A 23,193-nucleotide genomic window follows, 5' to 3' on the forward strand; every position below is an offset into this window, starting at 1 on the left:
AATCTGCTCTTCAAAGGGCAGTTTTAAGTATTTTCCAAGAACATAGCGCCATTTTATAGTACAATCAAGCAACAATCACGACTTTGGTTGAAATGTTACATATGTCAAATATGAGTTGAAAGTAATTTGACTTTGCAACTTGATGCCTTAAAATTAACCAACGTCTCCTTAAGAGGCTCCTCCTTCCAACACTTCAACACTCAGAGGATCCCTGAAGAAACACACACTAGCCAGTGGCAGAGGAAGTTTGGAGCACAACATCCAGATTTTCCAAATAATTCACAAACAAAATGTTTTCGTAAAGTGTCGATATTTATGAATTCATGATGAGAAAACAAACTATTCACAGGTCGCATCAGACTGGAGGAAATAAAACATTTTAGATGAGAACTGATGATAATGTGGCTTCCTGTGTGTGTGTGTGTTTCTGTGTGCGCGTCTGAGAAGACACACTACCTCACCTCTCATGTTTCAGTCAGAGAAGCAAAGCTGAAGACGACAGACGGACCCAGAGAGAGGAAGACGAGCTGGAAAACACACTGATAGGTAACCGTCCTGCAGGGAATCGGATGTTTACCGGGTTTAGTTTGGAAAAAGCAGAAGAAGGTAAGCTTGAGTCAAGTGCTTCAGATGGAAGTGAGGTGTGATATGAACCGTGTGTGTGTGTGTGTGTGTGTGTGTGTGTGTGTGTGTGTGTGTGTGTGTGTGTGTGTGTGTGTGTGTGTGTGTGTGTGTGTGTGGTGGAGCATGCAGAGCTGAGATTACACAGTGGGGTCAAACCTTGATCTGTTGGATGGGTTTTCGATGATTGTAGTTTCTAAAAGCAGCTTCTCCACTTTCATCCGGAAACCTCTCCGATCCACATCTTGTTTTATTTAAAGTCACTTGTTTTCCACAGGTATGGATTGTTATGTTTACATTTTCTTGAAGTTAAAGTAGAATAGCATCCCTTTTAAGACCAACCAGGAAGAACTAGTTCTGGTTCAATTGTGTTGAAAACTCCAATTTATGAACGATGCTATTGTACTGGGGCTTTATGTGAGATAATTAAACTGTGATTTAAAGTTCAGATGCAGCTGTTCAAGCACAGAAAAATGTAAGGACTCATTATGAACTGAAGCAGACAATCAGAAACAAGCAAAAAATCATACTGATGTAGTGAAGGGATGCTAAAACCAGATTTATGAGATTTTATCTCCTTGTACCAGTTAAAAAGCTGCATTTTGAACATCTTGCATGTGTGAGAGAGATGCATAACAAATGAGTTACAGTAACCCAGTCGTGACGCAATAAAAGCATTAAATAATGTCTGTTGGACTGAACCACAGCACTGACAAACGACTCAAGATTTAGACTGGGCATTATTTTTACACCTTATTTAGTGATTTTTGAAATAAAAATTAACAGAAGTCTCACAGCTGGAGTTATATTTGTTAAAAACAAAGAGTGAACAGAAGAGGACGGAGAATCGACCCCTGAGGTATCCCAAGAGAAAGTTTGTATCTGGAAACTGATGTGTGAAGAAGGAAAGGTGGTTTTCTTCAACTCTGCTTCTCATTACTGACAAGAGGAAACGTTTGGGATCAAAACTGATCTGTGTCACAGAAAATACAGCAAGTAAAATTCCGCAGTCACAGAAAAAAGAGGCAAAAACATACAACCAATGTAAAAAAAAATCCCAAAGTAAAATGTTTCAACCTCTGCAAAAATGCAACCACATCAGATGGCAGCAAAAAGAAAAATGCAGAAACAAGAAAAAACAAGAGCAAGTCTAAAACTCACTTTAAAAATCAGAAGATCATTTGTTTGCACCATTTTCCCTCCATTTAATGTTGAGCAGGAAACAAATTTACTGCAGTTCAATTCTTCCATTCACCAGAATTCAGTCCAACTCAGTTGTTCTGGTCAGTTCAGTCTAATTTGATGTAATATCAGGATGTTTTCTGCAGGATAAAACAGTTGAAACAATTAACCTAATTGCGAAATATGTAAATATGTTAATTTACTTATCAGCAGGAAATGTTTAAATGAAACATTTAATGAGAATGTGGAGCGACTCCACGTACCACAAGAGCTCAGATATTTTTAACAGTTCAGTTGTTTTCTGTTAACTGAACACATTTATAAATTTCTCAGAATAATTTGCATGTTCCAATAAAAAGACAAACGTTTCCTGTCTGACAAACTTCTTCCTGACATGAAGTCCCAAGTGGAGTTTGACGAGAGTCTCCGAAGGATTTTTGCTGTTTTTGCTCCAGCAGATGTAAAGTTTTATGCTTGAGAGGCAAAACTGATCTGGAGTCTCTCCAGCACACATGTGATTGCAGCACACAGTGTGTGTGTTTGTGTGTGTGTGTGTGTGTGTGTGTGTGTGTGTGTGTGTGTGTGTGTGTGTGTGTGTGTGTGTGTGTGTGTGTGTGTGTGTGTGTGTGTGTGTGTGTGTGTTCCTGTTTGGCTGCAGTTCTCCACTGCGGATCGTTTCTCTCCACAGAGATTTCCAGGGGAAGCCGGGGAAACAGGCATAGACTGTCAGAGTGTTTGTCTCTCACGCCACCTCACAGGCAAACGCAGCAAAATCCAACTCCAGCATTTAGAGATGACAACCCTCCTGAGAACGCCATCTGCAGCTGTTTGGTACACATGGTGTTGGATCAGTTCAGCACAAATACTTTGCTTGGCTGTTTATATTTGGCTTCAGCAGAAGGAAAGAGAATCTGTGAATCAGAGGTTTTATCCAGACCTCATCAAGCTGAAGGTTTGTTGGGAATCATCGCCTCTGATTTCCAGATTGTCAGCATGAACATTAAGTTGTTGAAATGGGTTCAAATGTCAGAAAGACAAAACGGGTGTCAAAGTGGAGTCCAGTCTGAATTCATAGGTTTTGTGCAATGCGTCTTTCTGTATGGATGCTGCATGTTCTCTCTGGGAGCTCCGGCTTCATCGCAGAAGACTTTCAGGTTAATTAGTGCTTAGGTGTGAGTGAGTGCATCATGTCTCACCCAGTAACCGCTGGAGATGGCAAGTCAGTGGGTTGCATCACCATAGAAACAAGTTGTACTGTGAAGACCGAGGCCGGAAATGCCAGACATTTCTGACCTCGTCTGCCAGCATTCTGCCATCTGCAGTTACTCTCACATGCATGAGGATGTGAAGCAGCATCCCAGGGAAAAGGAGCGGCGATTCTCTGGAAGCATGTTGGTGTTATTAGCAGGTTTCCTCAGAGAGATGAGGAATGAAAACTCAGAAACCCTTTCAGGTTGTTTCTTCTAACTGGATGAAAGCTGCAAAGGTACATCATGTAAATATAATCTTTAATGTAGCCTTATGGTTTTTCTATGAAACTGTTGCACACAAATCAATCCCTGCTTTGGCACAGCCTCAGTGGATGTTGAATCGTGTTTCCTCCACAAGTGGATGTCACTGGAGGATGTTTTTTTCAGAGAAATCATCAACAGATTAAATTGAGGAAGGAAGGAGGGATGTTGAAGCGGTCAGAGGAAGTTCGAGGGCCGTGAGGCGGAAGCTGTATGACAACCATGTAGCAACACACTGCACCAAGGAATAAAGTGTGTGTGAATATGTATGGCTGTAAGGACAATTGTTCTCAACAAAAACTGGGTTATGAGGAGCAACACTCAGGTGCCATAACACCCAGTACTCAAACCCCTCACATGTCAGTGTTATAAATCCAGAGGTTGGAGTTTTAAAAATAAACCAAGTGACTATATCTATAGGTGCTCCACAGATATTTGGATAAAGCTGCTTTTGTTCAAGGAGAGGCCACAGAGAGGGAGCTGAATAAGACACTCAGTCGTACACAACTCGCATCCAAGTCGATGGGTGGAAGTGAGATAGCCAGAACAGATGGAAAGAAACTCCAAATAAGGCAGCAGGATTAGGGATTGAGAAATCAGCACCCTGTACATCAGCTCAGAGACTCTGCCTTCAATTCTCATATTTCACTGTAATCCCTCCTTCATATTAATCATGCATATTTACTCATATAAAAGCTTAGAAAACAAATATTCGACAGACTTCTAGACTTGTTGACACTTTTTAAGGAGGTGGTTTTTAAGGACGATCCTGGAATTTTGATCAATTTTATTTTACTTGCATCTGGAAGTTTTGTTTGGTGAGTGTCCTCTTCGCAAATGTTAAAGTTTCTGGTTCCTGACTGAGTCGTTAATAAAGAGCATGTGCAGCGATTCTGAAGTGATTTATCTTAAACTCCTACTGGAATCAGTGCAGGACAAAAGAAAAGTGTCTAAAATGTTAAGTAAGACGACAGCGGGGCAGACGAGGAGCTCCGGGATGAAAACATGCAGATGTCTGATGCAACATATCAGGGAAAATCTCCGTCTTAATCTCTGAGCAAAACTATTTACCTTGATTTTGGAAAAGTCTAACTTGCAGTTCGGTTTTGTTAAGTTTTGGGTAAATTTGAGCAGAACTCAACCTTAGCTTTCCTTCATAAACTACTAATTCTGCTTTGAATGAATGGATGAATGAATGAATTTATTTGAATGAATTTTATTTATTTCGAACATGATAGAAGTATAAAATCACACACATGAACAAGGAATGCAAAAGACACATTTTTCTAATACAATAATCTTAACAAGCTCAAAAAAAGCAGGAAGAAGTAAAACTTGTGAACTCTGACCCCATAAACCCTCATATTTAAATAAAATATAACTAAACATAAGTTAATTAATTCTCCATTTTATCTGGGTTTACATGTCTAAATGCATTCATCCATTCATCCACACTCATTCATATGCATTTGCCTCAATTTACACATAAGTGCCACCCATATTTCTATTTTCTATATATATATATTTCCTTTTAAATTGTATTAACTTTGTTTTAACTCCTTATTTAACTTTTTCCATAATTTTACACCATGAATTGAAATCCAGTTGCATCAAATCTCCTGTAGCTGTTTCTGGTCAGAAGCTGCTCATGGGAGAAAACACAGCAGGGAGGCTCATCACTGGCGAACATCTGCTGTAGATCAGAACAAATGAAACTTTGTCTTCTTGAACGTCTAACTCCCTTGTCATTTCCTGTTATTTCAAAACAGAAGGGATCTGCAGTGATTTCACAATCCACATCTGGCCAGAAAAACTAAATTCCTGTTTTCCTCGCTCACAATCCTCACTGGGACTTCTGTTGGAGACAAAGAGAGCTCTTATGTTCCCCAATAATATAAAATCCAACAATGTTCTCTGTGTCACTGAGTGTTTTTATTCGAGTGGGTGCTGCACTGTCATGAGACGCAAATGAACCAAACGCACCAAGACTGAAGGAACCGGTCGACAAGAACTGCATGTCTTAAATTACACGAGTAAACGGGAGTCATGTGATCAGATGAATCAGGTGATGAGTGTTATCTGTGAATCTGTAAAGCATCCTCTTCTATCGGCTGCAACAGCATCAATAAAATTAGCCGCTCCTTTCCTTCCTTCACGTTTATGATTTTTATTCCTTCTGGTCAGTTGAAACAGAACCAACATGTATATTATGGGATATTTTAAACCCTTTTCTTTCCTTTTGTCAGGAGGCGGTTGCTAGGCAGTACAGAAGTTGGGGTGGAGCTTGAAAATGTCAATATGGCCCCTCTGCTGCCCCCTGTTGGTACGGAGATGTTTAGACGCTTCACACCAGCCTCACTGGAGGAAATTCAGCGAAAGCATGAAGCTGAAGCGAAGCAGCAGCAAATCAGAAAGGATAAGAACATCAAGGTCTGGATAATCACCATAGATTATGTGTGACAGTAACAAACCCTAATCCTGATCTGACTGGTTTCTCTCTCACAGATAGCAAAGAAGTATCTTCCTAAACCGGCAGGCGATCTGGAGGATGGGCAGCCCCTCCCCTTGTTTTATGGAGACCGCGCCCAGGAGTTTCTCAACATCCCATTGGAGGACATGGACCCCTTCTACCAATCACACAAGGTGTCACTCTCCATTGAAGTTTTCAGAGAATTCAGAAATAGTTCTCTTTAAAAAAAATAATCAGAGCCAAATGTGGAGCAATTCCAAAATCTCAAAGTCCTAAATGCTCCATGCCTGATAGAATAAGGTTGACTTTCAAAGATGAAAACAACTCTGGTTTTGGTTTGTGCAAATAAATGATTTGAGTTGAATTAGGATGTAATTCTGTTTTTGCTCTGCGTCTTTGCAGACCTTCATCGTTCTCAGCAAAGGAAAAACCATCTACAGGTTCAATGCCGAACCAGCTTGTTACCTGCTGAGTCCCTTCAACTCTCTGAGGATCTTCTCCATCAGGATCCTCATCCATTCATATCCTTCATGCCTTCATCATGTAACTATGGCTCTTTTGAGAACACGTTTCTTAACAAGCCAATAGTTACATTGTAAAAGAGAGGACTTGCACACTGAAAAACACAAAATATTGCTGCGTAAACCTTGTCAAGTTTTTAGAGCAAATATCTTAATTCACTTGAAATAAGACAAAACTAATTTACATTTAGGAAATTTGTTATACGAGAAATAATCTGCCAATGAAACAGGAACATTTTCATCAATATTAAAAATAATTGACTAAGCTCCTAAATATTGCTGAAACGTTACTTGTAAGAAAGTTTTATTTTATTTCAAGTGTATTCTTTTCCTTAAAGCTAAAACTTTATTCAGTTTTTTCATCATGGCGGCTATCCTGACTGACTGTGTGTTCATGACCATGAGTGACCCTCCAGCATGGAGCAAGACGGTGGAGTGAGCATACACACATACACACACACACACACGCAAACGCACACGCACACACACACACAGAAACACATAGGCTCAGTTTATGGAAGCTCATTTCTACCATAATATAAACATAATATCGGTTAATATTGGTTATTTGTCATAAAATCAGTCCATATTTTCAGTTCAGTGCAGCCGTATTGAAAACCAAACGCCAAGGTGACCTATGACCTATGCAGAACATGTAAACGGACGCTCGGTGTTTTGGGGTCTTGACTCAGATCATGTCTTCCTGTTGTTGGACAGATATGTGGTCATGGTGATCTACACGTTTGAGGTAATCGTCAAAGTGTTATCCAGAGGGTTCTGCGTGGGAGACTTCACCTACCTCAGAAACCCCTGGAACTGGCTGGAGTTCATGGTCATCAACATGATGTAAGGATTAAAACATTCCTGGACAGACTGCATCCCGCTCAGATTTGTTTTACTTAGTTACGATGCTGAAGATAAATGAGAAGATAATGAGGAATGTCTCCGTTTTACAGATACCTGGCAGAGTTTACCCTCTTTCGAGATGTATCAGCACTGAGGCCATTCAGAGTTCTTCGAGTCCTGAAAATCATCACAGTATTCTCTGGTCAGTATGTCCGTTTCATTACAGAAACATGCCTGCTTGTAGGAGTCATGATCTTGTTTGGACTGAAACAATAAATGCTGCGTTCAGAACAAATTCAATTTGAGTGTTGGGGGCGTTTGATTTGTATGCAAAGTCAATGTGGATGCACATAAAAACGCTGAGCGTTTTAAGCTCTGGCGTTGTGCGCTGGAAGCACTTTGAGCACAGCTACAAGATGGCCGACGCTGGAAAATCAGAACTTTTGCAGCTGGGTTTGGAGCTTCAACCAATCAGAGAGACTCCACTATGTGGAGTGGCAGATGCACACAGTGTCACAGTTCACCAGATCATCATTAGCACTAAAAGCTTCCTTCATCAGCACGCAGCGTGAAACTCGCTGCGCGCGTGAGTTCAAGTCCAGAATTCAAATATCCGGTGAATTCTGGACTTGTGAATTCAAGTCCAGTGAATTCAAATATTAGTTTGAATTCACCCCTAACCCTAACCCTAACCCGACAATATTCTCTTGCTTTCTGTAAATGAAGCCAAGATTAGAACAGGCGTTTCGCAAAATGTTCACCTATTATCAATGCAGGGCATCATGTTTTCCAGAAGCCATATGGATAAATTATATAATGTGGCTCGGCATATCGTCACTGCGAAGTACAGACCATTTTAGATTGTTTTTTTTTATATACAACTGCACCTAGAAAAAACAGATCATTCATAGACTAAACCCAACATGATGAACTATTTCTAACTAATTGTTCTGTATCTTTCTTGCAGGTTTAAGGACAATCTTCAGTGCCGTCATCCAGTCGGTGAAGAAGCTGCGTGATGTCATGATTCTGACCTTCTTTTTTCTTAGCATCTTTGCTCTGATTGGTCTTCAGCTGTTCATGGGAAACCTCAGACAAAAATGCGTTATTACGTCGTCATACAATAGAAACCTATCAGAGGGAGCTTTCAACATCAGTTCCCACGAAAACAACAGCAGTGACTTTGATTTCAACACACACGTTAACAACCCAGGTAGCATGTTGAGTATTTTACCTCAGAAACCACAAACATCCACCTGAAAAGATGCAACTTCAGCCTGTCTTTGTGTCTCACAGACAATTATTACCACCTACCTGGTCATCTTGATGCGCTGCTGTGTGGAAACAGCTCTGATGCAGGGTAGCTTTAAGTAAACATCACGATTGTTATTAACATTATTGATTATGGTGATGATGATGATGATGATGATGATGGTGTATCCAGGACCTGTCCAGAGGGATACATGTGTCTGAAGGCAGGGAGAAACCCAAACTATGGGTATACCAGCTACGACAGTTTCAGCTGGGCGTTTCTGTCTCTGTTCAGACTCATGACTCAGGACTTCTGGGAAAATCTCTTCCACCTGGTCAGTACCCTGCAGCTCCTAATGCTGAGGCCAGACCCAGCATCATCTCACCTCTGTTTATCTGTGCAGACGCTGCGGGCGGCAGGTAAAACCTACACCATCTTCTTCGTGGTCGTCATCTTCCTTGGTTCCTTCTACCTCATGAACCTCATCCTGGCGGTGGTGGCCATGGCGTACGCTGAGCAAAACAGGGCGAACATCGCCAAGGCCAAACAGAGAGAAAGGGAGTATGCCCGCATCCTTAAGGAGTTAAAGGAAAGAGAAGAGAAGGTACAATGTGATGGAGAGAAAGCTTCCATCACGTTTCAGTACAAAGCTGAACGTTTGTTTTCTTTACATCAGATGGTCAAGAGGGCGGCGCCGTTGGAGAAAAACGGCTCTGCTTCACATGAGGACGATAACACCAGGGATGGTACACAGACACACTGATTATCCTGGTGTTGTGCAGCAATAGGTGTCTAGTTTTGGATATAAATAACAATAATCATTGCTCAAGGCAATTATTTATAAATGAGTGATTTAAACTACTTGGAGAGGGCAAGACCTCAACATCAGAAAAAAATATTCGCCAAATAGATCAGTCTCGGTTATTGTTGACTGAGTCATAGATATCTGGGAACTCAATCATTTGTCAACTGGCTTCATAATTACAAGTTCTCTAAAACGTAGCCATTCAGTTAGATTTATCTTCAGTTTTCTGGAACAATCCCAAAGATTAAATAAACTGAAGAGCAACAATAAGCAGATTGAGAAAACAAAATCTGTAGCTGTTGCTTAATTATTCTGAGCACGGGATGTAAATGTTCAGTGACTCAGCAGCTTTGTGTTTCAGACCTAGAGGACGACCAGAGGCCGCGTTCGTCACGCTGGTTCATCTTTGCTGACACCTTCCTGAAGTGGGATTGTTGTGGCTGTTGGAGACGGTTGAAAAAGCTTCTGCATACTGTTGTCATGGATGCATTTGTGGACGTCGCCATCACCATGTGCATTGTCCTCTACACTGTCTTGATGGCCATTGAGCATTATCCAGCGACTACGGAGGTTGAGGAGCTTATCAGCATTGGAAACCTGGTCAGTAACAGAGAGGAGAAACAGAGTCAGAGTGCATGTAGTGATGCCAAGACCAAACCCAGACTGATGTTTTGTCATTTAGTTTTGTGTGTGACTTAGAGCCAAACACTAACATAGTAGGTTCAGGGTTCTGGCATTAGGATTAGGGAAAGAAATGGGGAAACACATTAGGCTAACAAGATTGTAATGTCAGTGTTTATGAGGTAGAGAAATGATCTAACGTGTGACATTTGACCCCCAGGTGCTGACAGGCATCTTAACAGCTGAGATGGTTCTCAAAATTCTGGCGATGGATCCATATCATTACTTTCAGGTCAGGATTTTGTTTCTAAACTAATGGCATTTTTGTGATGGTGGTTACAGTCTCTTGTTGTTTTGGTTACAGGAAGGCTGGAATATCTTCGATAGCATCATCGTCACAATGAGTCTGGTGGATCTGGGACTGGCTGGTGTTCATAGTCTCGCTGTGTGGCGGCCCTGCAGATTGGTCCGTTCATCATTTCCTCAGTATGATTAAAAGGTGACCTTGCTTCTGTATTGTCCTAATGTCGCTGTTTGCCTCCTTATCTGTCCAGATTAGAGTGTTTAAGCTCGCCAAGTCGTGGCCGGCTTTCAACGTGTTGATAAAGATCATCCGCAACTCTCTGAGAGCCCTGGGGAACTTGACGCTGCTTCTCGCCATCTTTGTCTTCATCTTCACTGTATTTGGGATGCAGTTGCTTGAAAAGAGCTACAAAGATCATGTCTGTCCCATTGCCTTGGATTGTGAGCTTCCTCGCTGGCACATGAACGACTTCTTTCATGCCTTCCTCGTCATCTTCAGGATGCTGGTTGGCGAGTGGATTGAGACAATGTGGGACTGTATGGAAGTCGCAGGGAAGCCTACATGCCTGATTGTCTACATGATGGTAGTGGTGATCGGAAAACTAGTGGTAGGTCCAAGTCTCTTTCTAATCTGAGTTTGGTCGATTGCTAAACACTTTCAAGATATGAATACGTTTCTGACATCGTTCCAGGTTCTGAATCTGTTCCTAGCCTTGCTGCTAAGCTCATTCAGTGGGGATAATCTTGCAGTTACTGAAGATGAAGGAGAGAATAATCTCCAGATTGTGATAAACCGGATCAGCAGGGGCACAGCAAGGACTAAGGCCCGGTTCTGGACTTTGGTGGGAAAGAAAACAAACGTAAACTCAGATGTAAATGGTGGGAACAAATACTTGTTAAAGCATAAACAATAGTTTAATGTTTATCTTTTGGTCTTCATAGTTATTTTTTTCTTTGCATTTTATGTTTTTAGATGTAACTTGTGAAGAAGGCGACAAATCAAAGGAAATTTTACCTCTGACAATCGTAAATTCACAGCAATCGGTGGTAAAAGTCCAAGACCCCGAAGAAACCAAAACCTGCTTCGAAGCCAAATCTGACTCTGAGATATCAAAAAGTAAAGATGATGAGGATAATGAGGAGGAAGACAAAGATGAACAACTTCCACAAGTAAAATTTGAGGATTTTGGTTCTGTTACAGACTTGATTGTGCTGTAGTGGTTTCCCTTTATATTCATAGAGAATAAATGCCTGCGGAGCCTTTTAAATTCAGGAAGAACCTCTGAATAAATGCTGTAAGTTGTTCATGCTAAGGTCTGTCTTTGCTTAGGGTGAAAAGTCTTTGGACTGCAGCGACATGGAGAGATTTCCTGTAATCTCAATAGTGAAAGAGGTAGAAAGCACTCCTGACGATTGTTTCACAGAAAGTAAGTGCACTGACAGAAAAATGTCTACTACCTTCGAATGTGATCATTGAATTTAAAATTAACTGGGCCCGGTGCATTATCAATAGAATAAGAACTTTAAGTTCAGCTGTTATTTGGTATTCTATCCAGTCGTTTAGCTTCATAAACAATAATATTTTTAAACTCCATGTTTTTCAGAGTGTTACAGTTGCTGTCCATGCCTGGATATAGACACGTCCCAGAGCATAGGAAGGATCTGGTTACATATCAGAAAAACTTGCATCGCCATCGTAGAGTCCAAGTACTTTAAGTCATTCATCATCATGGTGATCCTGCTGAGCAGTGCAGCTCTGGTAAACTCCATCAAACAATGTTTAACATCATTTTAGCTGATCTAATCCCTGGTTGTTGTGTCTTTAACATCTCAGGGTTTTACTCTGAGGCTTGTTGATGGGCCGGTTCAATGAGGCTGAGCAGGTTTTAGCAAACTAATCTGATGCTTGGCATGGCTAGCTGTGGACTACAAGCATGGCTGACAGTGTGACTACTAACATGGCTACTAAACAGACACAGGTGAGATGATTGGACTTTATTAACCCCTTCTAAAAAAGAGAATATTATAAAAACAAATTACAGTAGACTAAGACCCATCTGATCCCTCTATTTTTTAAATGCTACTTGACTTTTTATTGGCTGGAGTTTGCCAAGCAGCCAACCCAGGAGCAGCATTATAGCAGCATAGGGAAGACTGCAGATCTTACCTTCTGCAGTAGTGCTAAGAGGGTTCCCACCTGGGGTGCACCGATTTATCGGTCAGCCGATTTACTTCACTTTTAGAGTAGATCTTATCTACCTCAGCAAATATCTAAAAATCTACCACTGTCCTCTTTTGTCACCCCACTGTTGCAGTGACTTTATTGCAATATTTAGCAATATTTCAGACACAAAAAAGGGTATTGACCAAAATAGAAATTGGAATTGCAGGCTTTTTAAAAATCGGAAATCTGCGATTGTCCAGAAAACTGTAATCTGTGCACCCCTAGTTTCTACTGCACACATTCATACATATAAAGGTATATTTGGTGTTTGAACAATTATAACAGACAGTCACAAGAGATTTCAGAGAGGGGTCATAATTGAAGTCACAGATTTTAGCTAGTCATGGAAATGTGTGATGCATAACCAATGAGAACCCCAGGGGTACCGAATTGTAGACCTAAATATGGTCTACAATAAGGGTATGAATAACTTTTGGGCTTGACCGTATCAACAAATGTTCAGGATACTGTTTATTTCTTAGTCTTGAAGGTTCATGATTGGCTCTCAGGTCAGCCTTCTTTAAATTAAATCTCTTCTGTGATTTTCAATAGAGCTTGGTACTAATTCTCAGAACATCCTCAGTCCAATGTCTCTGCCATTTAGCATCTATCTCTGACTCTTCTAGATGACGGTTGTGAATATCAAACCGAAACAGATGAAATGAATGAGATTTATCCACTAAAAACCTGCTAATGCACTAATTGTCCAGCTGGTGACATCAAATATTGTTAACAGGCCTTTGAGGACATCTACATTGAGCAGCGCCGGGACATCAAGATAATTCTGGAATATGCAGATCAGGTTTTCAACTTCGTGTTTGTGGTGGAGATAATTCTCAAGCTGAGCGCCTCTGGATGTAAAACCTTCTTCTCCAACGCCTGGTGCTGGCTGGACTTCCTTATTGCAGATGTAAGGACTGTGATTAATCTTTCTGTGAAGGCATATGTACTCCTTCATATCTTCACCAAGAGCCTTCCTGTGAAGGTTCAGCTCATCTACATGTTGTTTTTCAGGTGTCTCTGGTGTTACTGTCAGCAAGCATCCTGGGATACTCTGAGCTGGGAGCTATCAAAACTCTGAGGACTCTGAGAGCATTGAGACCCCTTAGAGTCTTGTCTTGCTTTGAGGGCTTGAGGGTAAGACTGGCAGTTTAAATCGTGATATATTACTGTCTGGTTGGTTTAGCATTTCACTCACTCCTGTCGTATCTGCTGGCGGTTAATGCCTTGGTTGGTGCCATCCCCTCCATCTTCAACGTGCTGCTGGTCTGTCTGATCTTCTGGCTCATCTTTAGCATCATGGGTGTGAACCTGTTTGCAGGGAAGTTTTATCACTGCTTCAACGAAACATCAGAGGAGCGTTTCCTTCCTGAGGATGTCAACAATAAAACCCAGTGTCTCGATTTGATTGAGAAGGGCTCCTCCGAGGTTCGCTGGAAGAACACAAAGATCAATTTTGACAACGTTGGGATGGGCTACCTGTCTCTGCTGCAAGTGGTCAGTCAGAAAGCCAACATAAAGGATTCTACTGTTTCTTTAACATTCAGATAGCTTTAGATTTGTAAAATAAATCATATGTTGTTTTCTTTAGGCCACATTTAAAGGCTGGCTGGACATCATGTATGCAGCGGTGGACTCCAGAGAGGTCAGAACTTCTCGTACTGGTGCTGATACAGTTCCTGGTCTTGCTTAGCATTTCCCCCAGTACATCACGCCACTTTTCACTCAAAATCGTCTGTTTGGAAGGTGCTTTTGTTGAGCAGGTTTGCATGAATACTGCACCAACGTACGCATCAAGTATAAAATCCTGACTGGTTCGGCGCAAGTGGTCACACTTAGAGGTTCTTCTTGAGAGCGCAGTGAGACTAGCGTGAGCACATAGGCGTAACTCACGCTCACTCAATACATGTTCTGGCAGACGACTGGCTCCATGCCTGTGCTTGGAACCTGATAAAGCCTATTTGATGAATTAATCAATTTCTCTATTGATCCCAATTGATCTTAAATGTTGTTGTGACTCATTATCCAAGGGTTTTCAATGAGTTGTTGTAGAGGCTAATGGTTGTGGGCAGGAAGGATCTCCTGTAGCAGTTTGACTTACTGAAGGTACCGTTATTTTATGTCTCATAAGGTCTCTGGGTTGCCATTATTTAAATGAGCCACACCATCAGCCAATCACAAATAACTGTTTTTCATCCAATCAGTGTATTAGTTGCAACTACCGTATTGGCTTAAACAAAAGATAACCAATCACAAGTTACTCCAAGTTTCATGCTATAGCTTTATTATTATTATTATTATTATTGGTGTTGAACCTGGTAAAACTGTTGACGGTGTATTAACTGCTATGTTGTCCCTGGTTACTGGGATTTAGGTGGAGTCTCAGCCAGTGTATGAGGACAACCTGTTCGTCTACTTGTACTTTGTCTGCTTCATCATCTTTGGCTCCTTCATTCCTTTCTGCCTCTTCATCACTTCACTCATCAACTTCAACCAGCGTAAACCAAAGATAAGTTTCTTTTCTATGAGCGTTTCTCCATTAGAGCAGCTCAAACTGGTTCTGCCCCAGTAGCCTTGACCAGAGTCATTTCCCTCAGCAGATCCCAAACCCACTTAAAGGATAGTTAGTACAAGTCACGCAGAAGCAGTTTAATTGACACAGATGGCATTCGTTGATTGGTCCAGTGGACATGTCATTGACTGAAAAAGAGCACCAGACTGTAATTAAGAGTTCAATCTTTTGGAGCCAATAATCGTATAAGTAGCACAGCTCTCTAATGAACGTCAGGAAAGAAGAAGCAACAAACGATTCAGCTCTGGTCAGTAATCTGTCAGAGTTACAGTTTTGTGCCGATCAGTGTAAAAGTCTTGAACTGGCTAATATTAGTATTCCATCTAAAGAAAATTAAACGCCACACTATGTAGATAGATTTTTACATAAAGGATAAATAATCAGTTGAGTTGAATTCTTTTTGTTGTATTTTGTTTCTATAAGACAAAATGAAATATGTAGGATTATTTGAGAGTTCAACAAACCACGAGCCGGAGGTTCTGCATTGCTGAGTGTTTTAACAAACATCATCATCGGAGAGCCAATGACAACTGGTGCTTATTTGCTCCCCGCCCAGAACAGTGAGGCACCTGACCCTAATGGAGAACCAACCGACCTAACTAGAACCAACCCAGTTAGTAAGCAGTTAGATCGAGACTTAGCAGTGGAAAAATGGCTGATGACCCAATAATGAGTAATTTTCTCTGTTTCCCTCTGTCAGTTGTTTAATATTTATGTCTGTGTGTTTACCCTGTAGAAATAGAACCGCCGATAAAATGGATGCCCAGAGAGCCTCCGCCCCGACCGACGGTATGTTTACGGACCTTCTGTAGACCTTGAATAAAACCAAACTGTTAACGTTGGTCAAAGTTTGAACAACTTGACTTCTGTTTCTAGAACAAGTTTCAGGGTCTAGTCTTCGACCTTGTGACCCATCCGTTTTTTGACATCTTCATCATGGTGTTGATCTGCCTTTTCACGTTGATGATGATGGTGGAAACAGACGACCAGAGTCCGGAGATGGAAGAAATCCTGTACTGGGTCAACTTCGTTTTCATCATGATCTTCAGCACAGAGTGTTGTCTCAAAATCTTTGCTCTACGAAAGCATTACTGTTATGATGGGTGGAACATATTTGACCTTGTGGTGATAATATTCTCTATTGTTGGTAAGGAGGAAGCACATTTCAAGGTTTTGTTAAACTATTTTGCTTCATTTAGAGAAAGAACAATATATTTCTAACTTCCTCTGTCCTTTCTCTTTGTCAGGTTTATCTTTTCATACTCTCTTCCGTGTGACCCGACTGGCTCGCATTGGCCTGATCCTCCGTCTCATTCGCAGAGCCAAGAGAATTAGAAAGCTGTTGTTTGCATTCAGAAAGTCCCTTCCTGCTGTATTCAACCTATGCATCCTCCTCTTCATCATCATGTTTGTCTTCTCCATCTTTGGGATGTCGAATTTTGCTTACGTGAAGCAGGGGGCCATGATGGATGACTTGGTGAACTTTGAGACCTTTGGGAACAGTATGATCTCCATGTTTACGATCACCACATTAGCTGGATGGGACGGTCTTCTCTATCCCATCATGAACACACCTCCAGACTGTGATCCAGACTTTGAAAACCCAGGCACGTCTGTCAGGGGCAACTGCGGCAGCCCGGCAGCAGGCATTGTCTTCTTGACTTTGTATATCATTGTGTCCTTTCTGGTGGTGGTCAAGATACAGATCACCATCATCCTGGAGGTATTTAACGTCGCTGCAGAGGAGAGCGCCAACACACTATCTGAGTACAGCATTGATATGTTCTATAAAACCTGGGAGAGGTTTGACCCACAAGCTTCGCAATTTATTCACTACAGGTGAGTCTCAGCAGGTGAATGACCTCCTGTGAGACTTGGCTTCTTGTCCTGGTGAACCTGATTGTAACCTGATGTGTTTCACAGTGAGCTGTCAGATCTCTGTGATGCTCTACCGGATCCTCTCAGGATCCCCAAGCCCAACACCGTCAACCTGCTACAAATGGACCTGCCTTTGGTTCAAGGAGACAGGGTCCACTGTCTGGACGTCCTGCTAGCTCTCACTGAGGAGGTAACACGATCATATCATCTTTTCTCTGGCAGGCAGATTGATGCAGACCGTGAACAGGTTGCTCAAAGGGTTTAGTTTGGTTGACATTGCAGTGTGAAAAAGAACCGCGGTGGTTGAAAATGTAACTAATGTTGCAAATGAACCGGGTCTATCGGACAATCAGGTGTGAGGTAAACACTAGAGGTCAGGAATATCTTTTATTGATTGATTGAGATTGATCTGTAATTCTATTGATTCCCAGACAAAATCAATACAATTCTGGGTACTCTCTCTGATCAATATGGACTCAGTTTTAACTTGATATTGATCAACAATTAGTCTGAATTTGTGGTTAAAAATCTTGTGACAATAAAATTACACATCTGTACAAACTGGAAGCTATAAAGTGTGACAGATTAACATTATTTTTGTAATAATTTCAGGTTTTTGGTGAATCCCAGGCAACAGAGGAACTAAAGTCAACCATGGAGTGGAAGTTCCTGGCCAAAATTGCTTCAGAGGTTTTATCAAAATCTTATTTCTGTTTCAGTCTTGACTTATCTAGGTTATTTTTCATAGAGATCACATAAAAAAGATCATTTATCCAACTGCATTGATGTAGTTATTTCCTTTTCAGGAGAGTTTAAGACCAATCGTCAGCACCTTTCGAAAGAAACACGAGGAGATGGCAGCAACAGCGATCCAGAGAGCCTACAGGAGACACGTTCAGGAGCGAGGGAACAAGCAGGAGTCCTACCAGTAAATGGAAAAGACAGAGGGACAGGGGGGACAATCTGTCTCCACCAGAGACGGAGGGATTTCTCTGTAAACCAATGGCTCAGCTGTACGGAGACAGTCTTAAAACTCTTTAACAGAAGGTTTGCCTTTCACCAAATGTGAAAATTAGTTTCTGGAAGCGAAGCGGAGGAGGTTGGGTCAGGCAGCAATGATAAGTGATGCAGCAAAGGATTATAGGAAGTTTAATTGAAGTCGCATTTTTGAGGAAAGGAAATTTTATTTACATTTCAGGAACAAGAAAATACAAAGTGCTTGGCCGAGTGACATATATACGATAGTGGCGATATTATATTGGATATCGATATTTTCCCAAATTTTCAGATATATCAAGAAAGAATAAAAGAGAAAGTACAGATTGTACTCCTTAACCTTAAAGTAAAAACGTATAGCTTTTACAAATATTTTAACAAATATTTTCACCTCCAAAGGACTTCAGAGGTCTAGTAAACTAAAACAAAGTTTTAATCATATTAAGTACATTAGCTTTTATGTTTTGCTCATAACTTGTTACATTTTAAAAATTATTGATAGAATCTGTTTTTTCTTCCAACCGAATTGAAATGTACAGCAGTCACACATACGCAGAATACTTTGTGAGATTCGATACTCCACCAAACCTGAATTTAACAGAAGTTGTGTTGATTTAAACCACTTTTCCATTTTAGCAAGAAGTTAAAGCATTTTAATTAACATATAAACTTCATATCTGTTTTAATTTTATTTTTTTTTTATAGACAAATATGTTGCTTTGTAACTGTGTATTGTTTTTGCAGATGTTTTCTGTGGAAAGCAAGACATATGACTAAAAAAAACCTGCAAAGAATTGCATGATTTCTCACCAGATGAACCACCTTCGTAATGCCTTAATTAATGGTCGTATTTACCGATTCTTTTAGTTTATAACTTATATGAAGAAGCTGGTTTTACACCTTTCATTCATACTCAGCTAAATGTGAACTAATCATGTTGAACTAATCATTCCATTAAGTTGTTTGTTAATGGGATTTTGTTGTATTTAACTATATACCATCTAATTATAACTGGACAATGACATTGTCATAAATTCTGTATCAGTTGTTGTTTGCAGAAATGCATTTTCACTTGTTATTGTTGTTATCCAATATTTCATGCATATTTTTGTCTACCATTATTTTCAGTAAACATTAAACGTTTTGTTTAGACCTTACCCAGAGTTTGGATATTATTAGCACTTGTTCAACATGCAAGCACAGACTGGAATGTATTTATTAATATTATTACGACAATGATGGTATCCAAACAAATTAACGTTTTTTTATGAGGTCAGATGGAAAAACAGAGGCGCAAATACTCAACAAAAAGTCATACATGTTGACATTAATCTAAGAACATTTCTGGAAAAACATACATTTCAAAAGTTGGAAAATTTTAACTTTATTTGCCGAGTTTCAAAAGTCAAAAACGTTTAAAGTTGAAACTCAGAAATTACAAAAATTTTCCACAAAATTTATTAAGCTCAAAATTTTGACTTTTGAAACTCAGAAATTTCCAAGCTTTTTCTTGAAAATTGAAAATGAAAAATGTGGGACTTTTTGGATGAAATTTTAAACATTTTTGGACCTAATACACCACTGAAGTTTTGCAAGTAGTATCACATTATTATTGTTATTATTTTTCATAATGGAATTTAGTGCCATTTGCAAAAAAGAATAGAAAGTATATTTATTTCTCTTGAAATTGCAGGGAAAGTAAAATGTCTTCAGAAAAATAAATACTTAAAAACAAAAGTAGAAACATCTGCTTGCACTGAAGTACTTTTACTTAATTACTGATGAACGTGACACATTTAAGCTTTCGAAGCAGCTCTTTACTTCACTGAAGAACTAAATATAGCACAGGTTTGCACTGAATAAAACTTTTGTTTTCTCTGTCTGAAAGTCAGACAATTTTTTTATTGTTTTAGTTTAGTAAAAAAAAAAAATTGGTAAAAGCTAAAAAGCTTAGCGAAAACATATTTTAAAGATTTTTGTTTTTTGTACAATTTTTCAGAAGTTTACATGCATTTGATGAAATCTAGGATTATGAGCTTTGGATAAACATTTCCTTCCACAAATTTCTCACAACACCTCTTTGTAGTTTCGGCCCGTTCCAATTTATAATTTAAGCAATAAATAAATAAAAGGCCTTGCAAAAGAGATAATTAGTTGCACTTTCACAAGTATCAAGGATCAGGTTCCAAAAATAAAAACAACAAGTTGTAAGTTTTGTCAAAAGATGCATCAGATTCATGAATATCTGCAGAGACAGCTTTAATTCAAACAGTATCAGTGAAGTTAAGCAGGGAACCTGCTGCAGGACACAGATCCACATGCACAGGTGACAGCATCGCCAATGACAATGTAAATATTTAAACAGATCAAGGCCACAATGTCTCTGTGATACACATATCATTAATAAACCAAGTGGCATCGAAGACATTATGTTCATAAACAAGAGCAAAGCAATGATTTCATTCTGACAAACAGGCGGTTATAAAACCATGACGTCTGGACCCGACAACAGAGAACGCACAACTCAACTACACACTGGAGCACACAAACTAACACAGTTCAACACACAGAAACACACAGCAGTAAACACTGCAACACACACCGGTAACACTGCAACACACACCAGTAAACACACTGCAACACACACCGGTAACACTGCAACACACACCAGTAAACACACTGCAACACACACCGGTAACACTGCAACACACACCAGTAAACACACTGCAACACACACCGGTAAACACACTAATGTTACTGCATGACACACTGCAACACACACATCAACCAATCAGGTTTATTTGTGTAGCATGTTTCAGGAACAATCAGCTCAAAGTGCTTTACATTGTAAAGATGTAAAATAAAAAATAAATAAAATAAAGAAGTAAAAAGTCAAAAAAAAAAAAAAAAAAACAGTCAACAAATGAGGAACCAGGGACATTTTGACCATATTCAAAAATCGTCAATACATTTCGAATATATTTGAAAATGTTCCATTGATCACGGTTCAAAAGCAGCTCAACACAGGTGGGATTTCGCCTAGATTTCAATGAAGTCAGTGTTTCGACTGTTTTGCAGTTTTCTGGAAGTTTGTTCCAGATTTGTGAGGCATAGAAGCTGCATGCTGCTTCTCCATGTTTGGTTCTGGTTCTGGGGATGCAGATCAGACCAGAACCAGAAACCAGAACAATGAAATGACACACTAATGATTCTAGTGACACACCAGTACTCCCACTAACATCCAGAATAAACCTGAAGACAATAATAACCACTTTTCAGCGTTCAGTAGCTGATAGAATAAGACCAAATGAGCATTTCTGGCCTAAATCTGTAGAATCTGGTTCTTTGAGCAACTGGAAAATGAAATCATGAATTTAGTGCCTGACGTGACACAACATCCCTGTGTTCCCACCAGGGCCTAATTGGGAAGTGTTTGGGTCGGTCCAGTAAGCCGGTTTCAGTGTGCAACTCTCTCCATTTCCTGTTGCGCTGAATAAATTCAGAACCATGTGTGATGCAAGTCTGATCAACTGAACATCTGTGAATAAATTCACGCATCCGAGGACGAAAACATCAAACATCTGAGACTAACTCCGACATTTGGACCTCATGTTTTCCTGATTTCATTTCACAAGCAACAGCAGGCGAGACATTTATTGTTTCCTGAGTTTTACTTTGACGATATTTGGTTTTAATCAGAGGTGCGTAAAGTACCCGAGTAAAAGTATCAACATGTTTTTACTCAAGAGAAAGCAAAAAAAGCAAAAAAGTATTTGGTAAGAAGTCTAACTCACCAAATTATCTAATATGTAAAAATTACATCATCAGACGGAGCAAAATATTAAGCTAAGTGGAAAGTTTGGTATTTTAAGGACCACAATGACAGTAATTCAAAAAGAAACAAAACATAACATGAGGCAAAAGAAAATGTTTCCAAGAAGACACTGAGCTCAACTTTCTTCTTCGTGAAATGTGAACAAAAGTTGAGTGGCGTCAGATTTTAGTGGTTGTAGAATTTCTTTTTTGTGTTTGGTAAAAGACCGTGAGTCATTTATTTCTCTCGCTACATTGATTTTGGCTCCGTTTACCCAGAATGCTCTGCGCTGTAGTTCACTTCCTGCTTTTGGAGCGGCCTCTGACCTCCAGACTTCACAACCTGACACAGAATCAGACTGAGGCGTGATTCCTCGCTCCAGAAAGAAATCACGTCTTTCTGGGAATTGAACCATCACCTTTCAGTTCACCAGAAGTCACCATGTTGACCTTCAAGTCTGAAGTCTAAAGTTTGGAGGTGTGAATCCACTTCTATGCACCTCAGATCTGGAACAAACTTCCAGAAAACTGCAAAGATGCTGAAACCCAGAGTTCTGGAACACAGATTTATTTGCTTGATAATTTTGATGAAGGCCTTTGATCAAATGTAATGCTTATTAATTGTTTCATAATTGGTTACTGTACTGTTTTCATGATGCACTTTAAACTGTCTTGTTGCTGAAATGTGCTACTAATAAACATGACTGACTGATTTTTTTTTGTTGTCTTTCTGAAAGACAGAAGAGACAGACAATTGCTCGAATAATTAATTGGTATGAAAACCTAATTAAAAATATGACTTTACGACTTAAACGATTTAGATGACAAAAATATTTGGAAATGTACAAGTAGCATTGTGTTTGTGAATATACTAGGAGATGTACTGTAAAAATATGGAGCATTTCAGTTCATAATAACATGAAAAACTGTTAAATTATGAAAGATTTCTGCCAGAAAGTCTGTGAAAAAAAAAACTGAGAATGTACTGGCAGAAAATTCCCAGAACATTTTCTGTTTCTTTTTAGTTTGTACCAATAAATTTTGGATGTAAATTAACACAAAAAGTTACAAGAGACAAACATTTCTGTCCTGGAAATGTAAGAAAAAAATGTACATGCATCCTAAAAATGTATAACATTTTAGCTTCACTGCATAAAAACAAGACCCTATAAAAGCCAGTTCAATATCACCTGTTAGCATTTTACCTGTCTGGATCATTTCCACTGATGAAACTCGACATGAAAACTTGTTTTGCTGAATAGACAGATTTCACATTTGTCTTTATTTAGCGTTAAACTTGACGCTGAAGCAGGCACCTGAAACTCCACAGCCCCGTTTTTAGCAGTGCAGCACGGGTCGGTGCGATACTTTATGGCCTGATGTGTTCAGGAGAGTGTTTCCACTGCAGGTTGGACATGTGATATGGTCAAGAAATATAAATGAATACATGAAAAAGAACAAAATGTTTTTATTATTTCGTCAGTGTGGTTTGTTCTTTAGTTTTATACAATGTAGCAGTTGGAATGTTGGAGGGTTTGGATGGAGCCGGTGCAGCTTGGAGAACATCGTGTCTGGAGC

The 23,193-nt window shown here is 39.8% G+C and overlaps 1 protein-coding gene across 1 annotated transcript; it reads left to right on the forward strand.

Moving 5' to 3' along the window:
* The first annotated feature begins 490 nt into the window (after nt 1-490).
* Nucleotides 491-18,959, forward strand: LOC129373703 (sodium channel protein type 4 subunit alpha B-like). The gene is given in 31 exon segments (XM_055051750.1): nt 491-606; nt 5,561-5,744; nt 5,820-5,957; nt 6,187-6,304; nt 6,650-6,740; nt 7,023-7,151; nt 7,262-7,353; nt 8,119-8,364; nt 8,448-8,511; nt 8,596-8,737; nt 8,807-9,007; nt 9,080-9,149; nt 9,570-9,808; nt 10,050-10,121; nt 10,194-10,295; nt 10,384-10,740; nt 10,825-11,011; nt 11,106-11,302; nt 11,463-11,559; nt 11,737-11,891; nt 13,093-13,266; nt 13,371-13,853; nt 13,948-14,001; nt 14,731-14,865; nt 15,658-15,717; nt 15,805-16,075; nt 16,176-16,767; nt 16,852-16,996; nt 17,419-17,496; nt 17,613-17,759; nt 17,761-18,959. Coding segments are annotated over 30 exon segments (5,055 nt in total). The 5' UTR covers nt 491-606; nt 5,561-5,612; the 3' UTR covers nt 17,848-18,959.
* Nucleotides 18,960-23,193: the final 4,234 nt, after the last annotated feature.

The sequence above is a fragment of the Poeciliopsis prolifica genome, unplaced genomic scaffold (genome assembly GCF_027474105.1).
Source record: "Poeciliopsis prolifica strain line A6 unplaced genomic scaffold, Auburn_PproV2 SCAFFOLD034, whole genome shotgun sequence".
Classification (NCBI taxonomy): Eukaryota; Metazoa; Chordata; class Actinopteri; order Cyprinodontiformes; family Poeciliidae; genus Poeciliopsis; species Poeciliopsis prolifica.